General features: G+C 42.4%; 1 protein-coding gene across 1 annotated transcript in view; it reads left to right on the top strand.

The window, feature by feature from the left end:
- The first annotated feature begins 1421 nt into the window (after positions 1 to 1421).
- RRM1 (ribonucleotide reductase catalytic subunit M1) overlaps positions 1422 to 9857 on the top strand; it is a 35983-nt gene continuing 27547 nt past the window's right edge. Inside the window, exons 1-2 of the mRNA XM_029957624.1 lie at positions 1422 to 1650; positions 8565 to 8653. Of these exons, the coding sequence (XP_029813484.1) occupies positions 1632 to 1650; positions 8565 to 8653 (108 nt within the window). The 5' untranslated portion in view covers positions 1422 to 1631. The remainder of the gene's footprint in view (positions 1651 to 8564; positions 8654 to 9857) is intronic.

Genomic DNA, 9857 nt, shown 5'->3' with positions numbered 1-9857 from the left:
ACCGACGACCAGGTGGACCAGGCGCTGTGGGAGGAGCAGGTCTTGCAGAAGGAAAAAAAGGACAGGCTCGCCCTGAGCCAGGCCGACTCCCTGGTGCGGCCCGAGGCGCCCCGTTAACCCGCCCCCCGGCGGACTCCTGTGCCCCAGAGTGCACGGCCTCTGCGAGCGAGGGAAGTGAGTGACACGCAGAGCATGCCCTGGGTTCTCAGCACCTGTCCGCCCGCGGTCCCCTCCCCTTGTTCCTTGTCAGCAGACGCTGGTGCCGATCGCTGCCGACCTTGGTAATGAGCCCCGCGCCTCGATAAGCTTTTCTCGTGGAGCCTCACGAGAGCCGAGGGATCCTTTTGGTCAAATGATTCCAGAGCGCTCCGAAGACTATTCAGGTTTTTAAAGTTTGGCCACGTTTGCCCTCATTTCATATTCATGATTAGCGTTAATTACTTGAAAATAAAGTTAGAGAGTTGATAGTCTCAGAGGAATGTGGAAAAATAGCCCGGACATGCTGGGTACCCTTCACCCAGCGGACCCCAAATGGTCACGTTTGGCGGTGAGCTGAGCCACACCAGGAGCCGGCCGGTGGGAGGGGTGCAGACTTTACAGGGCAGCTTTTCGCAAAAAAACACCTGCTTTTACCGGAGCAGGCAAAGTGAGTCAGAAGGGAAAACATTATTTGGAATTATTTATGGAATCCTAGATCGTTTATACTTCAGAAACTCTGGAAACCCAGAATCCTATGAAACGGGAGGTGTTAGAGTACAAAGCTTGTACTTAGTTTTAAAAGCAGAATTTTCATAAGCTACTAGAGGAAAACTACCTCTGTCACCTAAGTGGCCTGTGGCTGGTTAATAAAATGATGAAACAACAACAACAACAACAACAACAACAACAACAACAACAACAAAAATCTAACGTCCTTGGCCTAACAAGGCTCTCTTCCAAGGACTGAGTGCCAATTTCCTCCAACATAGAAGCGTGGGCTTCCCCGCTTCCTCCAGCTCCGGATCGAAGGCTACAGCCCAAATCGGAACAGCAGTCGGGTTATTATAATCTAAGAGTCGTCAAGACAAGAAAGAGTTTTTGGATGGTTGGGTTTTTATTTCAAAAATACCTGAACCACCTTCATTACAGAGGGGACGCGCCAACGTAGAAGGCGGGGCCAGTCAGGCGGGTCCTGCGCGCCGCGCCGGGCTCTCGTCCAGGATTCGGCTGTGCCCACACTCAACATGGCGGCGGGAGATCCGCGTTCCCGCCGGGCGTGCCCACACCCAATGTGGCCGAGGGAAAGGCGCAGTTTCCAGGGCCCTGCCCATACCCAAGATGGCGGCTGCTGGAGCTAGGCCAGCTTCGGGCTTTGCTAGCCCTGCCCACCGGCCAGGGCGCTAGCAGCGCAGAGTAACGTCATTCGAGCTCCGTCGCGCCGCTTTTGCGTCTCGGGTGGCGGGAGCGGGAAGGGTATTCGGATTGTCGCGCCTCCGCTCCGTGGAGGAAAGTGGTCTCTGGCCCCAAATCCAGTCCCTGCACCTGAGTACCCCCAGGAACCCGACCCTTCGCACCCTAGTACCTTCTCGATCCCGCCAGCGCCACAGAGCAGTCCCGTCTCGAATCCCTCATCACCTCAACAACTAGCCGGGATGCATGTGATCAAGCGAGGTGAGAGGCCGGGGAGGGGGAGGCGGGTTAGTGGGGAGCAGGTAAAGGGGTAGCGGGCTGTCCCTGCCCTTGCCCCCGGCGGCGCCCGCCGGCCTCCAGCGCTTCCCGCCCTGTCCGCCGCGGCTTCCCGCCCTGTCAAGCCGGTTCAGATTCTGGCTTGCGTCAGTCTGTCCCTCCCACCCCCCAGCCGGCAGTCTGTCTGAGCCCCCTCGGCTTTGTCATCCTGCCGCCTTTCTGAAGAATAATACCTCTCCTTTATCGGGTGGTTCCTGTGTAAGCCGAGTACTTTCCAGGCAGTGTTTATTAGCTCCTCTTCTCAGTTGAGGAATCTATAGTGCAGAGAGAGGTCCGGTGACTAACCTAAGGCCACCCAGTTAGTAGATGGTGAGGCCAAGGTTCGAATCCATGGCCAACAACGAAGTTGCATTGGAAAACCCTGGGGCTGGTGACCTGTCCTAGGGACTGGGAGGAGCCGGAAAGAAGGGACTCTGCCCTAAACGGGCACCGGTTTTCTGATCTCTTTTGTGGGATGAAAAAGGACAGAGCTTAGACACAGGCATCCCTGGAAGCTGCCCTTTATAGGAGGTGTGGTGCCATTTGCCCCTGGAGTGGTCCCAAGCAAGGAGTTTGGGATTGGGACTAGTGATAATCAGAGTAGGGTGGCCAACACCACTTCTGACTGATGGGGACTGGGAGGGCTAGGGACTTGTATCCGTCCTCAACAGTTATTTCCTGGTAGACTTGCTGAGTTCCCCCTTTGTGCCAGCCCTTTGCTTGGCAGTGTGAAATTATAAGAGGAGATGATCCTTGCCTTGCCGAAAGGTTTAATCGGTTTGGAAAAATAAGAGCAAAACATACCTTTAGCAGAGAACCGTATGAGGCAAGTATGGGCAAGTTTCAACTTGAATCTACTTGCCCCAGTTAAAGCAATAAAATTACTTCAAAATTGTAGGCACTTACTAAATACTGGTTGACTGGAGGTTTTGTCCACTAGGCTGTGTTTCAAAGATGGGGACTTTATGCCCACACTTAGCACAGGACTGGTCATGAATAGGAATTCAAAGAATGAATGAGAATTATTTTAAAATACAGGATATAGGGGTGCCTGGGTGGCTCAGTCAGTTAAGCAAGGACTTCGGCTCAGGTCATGATCTCACAGCTCATGGGGTCAGGTCCTGCATTGGGCTCTGTGCTGACAGCTCCCAGCCTCCAGTCTCCTTCGGGTTCTGTGTCTCCCTCTTTCTGCCCCTCCCCCCACTTGGCATCTGTCTGTCTGTCTCTCTCTGAGAAATAAACATTAAAAAATTATATATGATATATAACAAATGCTGTGGGTAGGCAGGTGGTTGATTTAGTTCTGTCCAGGTAGTTTAATAAAAGCCAAGAGATGGAGAAGTGGACAGTGGTAGCCCATCTTCCAATCTCTAGTATCTTGAGAACATCATTCTCTGAAATTTCCTAGTCTTCCGTTTTAGCTGATGAAACCAAAGACCAAAATACACACTGCCCTTTTATTGGTTCTTTCCTGTGAATGAGATGAGCATCTAGTTCTTTAAGCCTTTAGAAAAAGGTACGGAAGGATGAGGGTACCCGTTGATAAGTCTGTAGCAAATATGAATTGAAAACTTGTGAACCTAAATTACTGGAGTAGGTAACACCTCTGTGTTGTGTTTTTCACCTTCGGGCCCACTTTAAAATGCTGTAGTTTAAATGGTACTACCTACAACAAGCTCTGAAAAGCAGGGATTATTTTGTTTCTCATTCCTTCAGAGAACAAAATTTGATTCAGATGATTCTCCGCTAGATTCTGCCAGTGTAGCATTCAGCAGGGCTTATTAATACACAAAGTTGTACTTCAGTTTTTTTTTATTTTTGAATTTTATGGGGTTAGGGTTTTTCTCTTTATCACTTTTGCCATGCCAATGAGTAGCAGACTAACTTCTGTAGTTTTTAAACATTTTAATGTGGTTATCCAGGAGGGCAACTGGCTGGCAGTCAGCCTACTGGTATCGTAGCCCCTCCCCCCCAGCCCGGTTTATCCAGGGTTTTGCTTTCTGCGGTTGTAGTTACCCGGACGCCCGTGATCTGGAAGCAGATGATCCTCCCGAGTGTTGTGAAAAGGTCCGTAATCGCCTGACTCTACATCCCAGTGCCTATGACTTTCACCTCATTTCTCCCATCATATAGGCATTTTATCATCTCACATCATCACGGCACCTACCACAAGATATTTTGAGAGAGAGAGAGAGAGAGAGAACCACATTCACATAATTTTTATTACTGTATATTGTTATAATAGTTTTATTTTATTATCAGTTATTAGTATCTTTAATGTACCTCATTTATGGATTAAACTTTATCATAGGTCTGTGTGTATAGGAGAGAACAGCCTATGTGAGGCTCACGTTCTGTGATTTCAGGCATCCACTGGGGGTCTTGGGATGGATCCCCTGTCACTAAGGGGGTACTGCTCTACCTACTCAGTGTGCTTATAGCTTGCTAAGCACTGTGAGGGGAATAGTAGAGGAAGAAGCCAGCTCCATCCTCAGAGATCCTAGCATTGTCAGGGATGTAGGAAAAATCATATGAAAATTGTTAGGTAACAGAAGGGAATAGTAGATGAATTTTTCTCTTACTGTCTTGAGCTATTTTTTTTTCCTAATGGGAGAGTAGAGTATTGTATTCCTCAAGGAGATTAAGGTTAAAGTATAAAAGTTGAGAAACATTGCAGTAAATGCAATATAGGTGACTGAGTTGTAAAGTGTGCTTTGGAATGCAGTATAGGGTTTTCAAAACTTTGGGTTGTAACCCGTAGTAAAAATTACATTTTACATCATTACTGACAACACACCAGTCTGTGTGTGTGTGTGTGTGTGTGTGTGTATTCATGAAATGAAAAAAATTTTTTTTCAAAATAATTCCTTTTAAAGCATTTGCTTGTACTCTGATAATCACTCTTCTATTCCAAATCTGTTCTCTAGCTATCCCTCTCTTTTCCCTTCTTATCTCCCTCCCTATTTTCTCCCTTCCTTCCTAATTCCCTTTATAGCCCACTGTATTTTACAAATCGGTGTGGATACTCTTTGGGGCACTGAGATTATGGTGAGTAGGCAGACATGGTTCCTGTTTTCATAGATCTTACAATCAACTGATAAAGGTAGACACATTTATTTTCATTATTTTTAAGTTTATTTATTTATTTAGAGAGCTAGTGGGGGATAGACAGGGAGAAAGGGAGAGAGAATCTTAAGCAGGCTCTGCTGTCAGTACAGAGCCCAAGGCACAGCCCAATACAGGGCTCAATCTCAGGAACCATGAGATCATGAACTGACCCTAAATCAAGAGTCAGACTCTCAACCAACTGAGCCACACAGACACTCCAAAGAGAGATATTTTTAAGAACTTAATATAATAAAATATGATAAATATTCAGACAGGTAAAGTAAAGGCTGTAGGATTCCATTCATTCAGTTATTCAGAAAGCATTTATTTAGTACTTCTTTGTACCAGGAACTGTTTTAGGTAGTAGAGATTACAGCAATGAACCAAATAAGGTAAATGCCTTTACTCATGGCCTTTACATTCTGGTATGGGTGAGAGTGGTAAGTGTACATAAGAAACAAGTAAACATAAGAATCCATTAATTTCAGATTGTGATTAGGGAGATGATGATGGTAAAACGGTAATGTAATAAAGGTAATTGAGAAGGTAATCTTGGGTTAGATTGTCAGGTAAAGGTCTGAGGAGCTGGCATTTGAGCTGAGCTCTGAGCTAAGAGTGAAGATCTGTGGGCTGAACATTCCAGGTCGAGGGATAGAAAATTCATACCTTGTAGAAGAAGCACATCCTTGGTCTTACAGTATAGCAGAGTCTTCCTGAAGAGAGAATTAGAGAAGTTCCTAATCAAGAGGAAATCAGACAGTTAGTGTTCTAGAGGATTTCAAAAGAGGAAGGTCAGTGTAAGTTTGAGTGCTTGGGGCAGGTACCATGGATGTGGTGAGAGTTGGAGATTAAGTAGGAGTTAGACATATGGAAAGGTGGAAAAGGCAGAGCAAGGTGTAAGCATTGATGTAGTTGTGGAAATGGGAGGCCCAGTTGGGACTTAATGATATTTTCACAGGGAAGAGGTGATAGGAGGCCAAATTAAGGAAGACTTTACTTCAGAGAAGAGGATAATGTAGGCAGTGAGAAGCAGGGATTAATGATGTGATGAATTCAGCACTTGGGTTGCAAAGTTGACCAAGTGAATGGTAGGCTAGAAAATGGGCCTTTAGACTCCCCCTTCCAATGTGAGTCAGTATAATTGCTGTTGTGCTTTTTGTCAGTTTGAGGATTAACTTGGCAGCTGCAGAAATCTATTTACAAATATTGCTTTGTGATCATCTGTCTGCTTAGTTAGGCAGTTGGTACAGCATTGGGGGCCTTGTCCCAGTGTGGGCCAGTAATGAACTTTGCTGCAGGGTCAAACACTGCATATGTGAGTCTGGCCAGAACAGGAGATCACAATGGTGGTCAGAAAGAGAAGGGCTGTCATAGTGCTCAGATGTCAGTGCAGAAGAAAAAGCAACCTGTTTCATTGATGATAGGTTAGTTAGTAGTGGTGTCTTAGTGTTAATGTATTCTTCATCAATATTTGAGAACTTACCTTGGGTCAGCCACTGAACTAAGTTTCAACATATAGATGTGAATGAGAAGGCCACGTGTAAACACATAATTAACACGTTGCCCTTTAGTTAGTAGTTAAAAAGTATTGGGGGTGGGGAACAGAGGAGATAAACCAAAGGGGTCAGTTTGGAGTACTAACATTTATTGAGTGCCTCTTTTGTATCAGATACTGTGTTCAGTGTTTTTCCAATAAGAGCAGCACTTTTTAAAAATGGCATATAATAATTGTAATTATTCTAAAGCTCTTAAGACAAAAGCACTTTTTACCTAATCTTATTTTGTTGTTACATAAACTAATGTAGTAAGAAGAGGCATAATAATTATTCCCACTCTGTACATGAAGATCTGTAATGACTGATCATATTGTTGCTTGCTCAAGACAAGCTATTTAGTGGTTGGATGTATCTATTGTTCTTGATCGGAGTAAAGAAATAAAGGTTGGATGAACCACTACTGAAGTTAAGAATAATATGACTTTGTCTGGAAAGACAGAGAGGACTATATTCTAAGTACAGAATCGTAAAAGGACTAATGAGATAAGTTCTACATGTATTTGCTTACTATATCCCCAAAATATGAAAACTAAGAAGTTGGAAAAAGCAAAACAAAGACTAACACGTCTCTGGAAGATTGTCTTGAATTACAAATAGAAGTATTTCTTTACATTCAGAATCAATAATTACCTCAGAAGACTATGTAAGCCAAATTTATCATGAAGGTGTTGGACAGGTTTTAAATCATTGAACATTTCATAAATATTGGCCTCCATTCTTGGTTGGGGCACTGGGCAGTGTACTGGTAAATAAAACATGCAAAAATGTTTTTTCCTTCTGAAAGTTATATTTTAGCAGTGAGTGGGGAGCTCACAGTAAACAAATATATAAATAAAGTACATAGTAAGTCAGATGATACTAAGTGCTGTGGAGGGAAACTAAGAGAAGGAGGAGGGGGATAAAAAGAGCAAGGCTGTGTTTGGGGCATTGCAGTTTATTTATTTATTTTTTAATTAAAAATTTTTTTTAGTTTTTTTATTTTGAAAGAGAGCAACAATGGTGGGAAGGGGCAGAGAAAGGAGAGAGAATCCCAAGCAGGCTCCACACTGACAGTGCAGAGCCTTATGTGGGGCTCGAACTCACAAACTGTGAGATCATGGCCTGAACTGAAAACCAAGAGTTGGACACTTAACCGACTGAGCCACACAGGAGCCCTTGGGACATTGCAGTTTAAAAATAGGGTGATCAGGAAAGCCTCACTGGGAAGATGGCTTTGACCAAATACCTAAAAGAGTATAGATAGCAAGGAGGCCAAGGTTGCCAGGGTTGAGTAAGTGAGGAAGGTGGAAAAAGCAGAATGTAAAGTTGGGGAGGGTGGGGGGCACACAGGACAGGTTATGTAGGATTCTATGGACTGTAATGATTGTACTTGTAAGATTTTGACTTTTATTCTGAAGGAGATTTGAGGGGGATAATGTCATTATTTTGGCTTAAGTGGGCTTTTTAAAATGTTTATTTATTCATTTTTGAGAGAGAGAGAGCATGATCAGGGGAGGGGCAGAAAGAGAGAGAGGAAGAGAGAGAATCCCAAGCAGGCTCTGAGCTCAGTGCAGAGCTCAACACACAGCTGTAACTCACAAACTGAAAGATCGTGACCTGAACCAAAGTTGGATGCTGAACCAACTGAGCCACCCAGGTGTCCCTTGACTTAAGTTTTTTTTTTTTTTAATGTTTATTTATTTTGAGAGAGAGAGAGAGAGAGAGAGAGCAAGCAGGGGGAGGAACAGAGAGAGAGAGAGAGAGAGGGAGAGAGAGAATCCCAAGCAGGCTCCATGCTGCTAGAGCAGAAGAGCCCAATGTGGGACTTGATCCCAGAAATGGTGAGATCACAACCTGAGCCAAAACCAAGAGTTGATGCTCAACCGTCTAAGCCACCCAGGCACCCTGACTTAAGTTTTAAAGAATAACTCTGATTGCCATGTAGGATTAAGGTAGAAACATTTGGGAAGCTATTGCAAGAATCCAACTGATTTTTAGTGTAAGGGAAGAAGGGAAGACTTTCAGGATAAAATCCCTACTTTTTGAAGATATAAAAAATAATTTCTTGATGTGTCTGTTGGGGTCTGAACCTTTTATCTGTGAAATAGCAGCTCATGTTCATCAATTTTCAGAGTTCATATGTTGATTACCTTTGATTCTTTGACATTGCTATCTTATTAAGAATGCTAACATGAATTGCCCGGTTTGATTATTCAGATGGCCGCCAAGAGCGGGTTATGTTCGACAAAATTACATCTCGAATCCAGAAGCTATGTTATGGACTTAATATGGATTTTGTTGATCCTGTAAGTAAATACGGTTTATATTTAAATCTTATTTCATGTAATTCTTTTTACTAGTCTCTTATCTCTTATTATTCACTTGATATATATTTTGGTTTGGTACTTTGGTTATGATCTTGGATATAAAATGTGAATTCATTGCTTAAAGCTTTTTTTCTAAAAAACAAAAACAAAACAAAACTTGTTTTCTAAATTTTGGTCCTGTGAGTTCTTTTTCGAGAACTATCAAAGTGAGCAAAGAGGGAAGCTTAACATTAACATTTTATATTAAAGACTTCCTTGAGTGAATTGTTTTATTCATAAGTGGAAAAGCCTGTAGAAAAGCTTGTTTTGGAGTTATGGTCATTTGGATAGGAATTGCTTTGAAATTTCCTTTTTTTTAATCTATGTAGAAAGAATACATTTAAGTATTATGAAGTAGATTTCAAGGACAACATTTAAATTAAGGAGAACTATTCATAAGCAAGTTTTTCTGTTTTTTTCTATTTTTTGTAACTTTCCTACTCTAGACCCTCATCACGTCTTCTCCAGACTTCTGTCTGTAGTGGTCTCTAAAGTGTCCTCCTGTCTTCCTCTAATGTCACCCTCTTCAGATGCATCTTACACATAGCTTCCAAAATGATCTTTGAAATGGAATCTAAAAGAACCCTTTTTCCAAACCCATTCATATTGCCCCAGCTTTACTTAGGTATTTTATTTTTACTGTTGTGGTGCTGGTGTTGGCCTCATAGCATTAATCACATGATATGGAAATTCATTCTATGTCTCTGTCGTCCCCTAGAATTGAGGGTGAGCTGTGTCTTATTTTTGTGATATCCGACAATGCTTGGCATGTATGTAATTGGACACTTGATAAATATTGAATTGACCAAAATGTTCAAAAGAAAATAATTTTAAATAACCTTAGAATATGCGTATTACAAATTCTTTTATATTTAACAATGTAAATAATACAAAAAATAAGTTAAAAATAAATAAGAATATAAATAAAATATATTTATATTTTACATTTATTTTTATATTTAGGAATTCTAAATAGTAATTAGAATAGTAGAATATTAGAGTTGGAATGAATCTGAGAGATCAAACTATTTCATCTTTCTGGTTTAAAGATCAGAACGTTCCAAAGATAAGGGGAGTGAGATATACAAGTGACTTGTTATTTTATCCTGAGTTCTGATTACTTGCCATGTAGCACCAGAAACTA

Source organism: Suricata suricatta, chromosome 11 (assembly GCF_006229205.1).
Source record: "Suricata suricatta isolate VVHF042 chromosome 11, meerkat_22Aug2017_6uvM2_HiC, whole genome shotgun sequence".
Taxonomy (NCBI): domain Eukaryota; kingdom Metazoa; phylum Chordata; class Mammalia; order Carnivora; family Herpestidae; genus Suricata; species Suricata suricatta.
The sequence above is the reverse complement of the archived record's forward strand: the minus strand, read 5'-3'. Positions and strand labels throughout refer to the sequence as shown.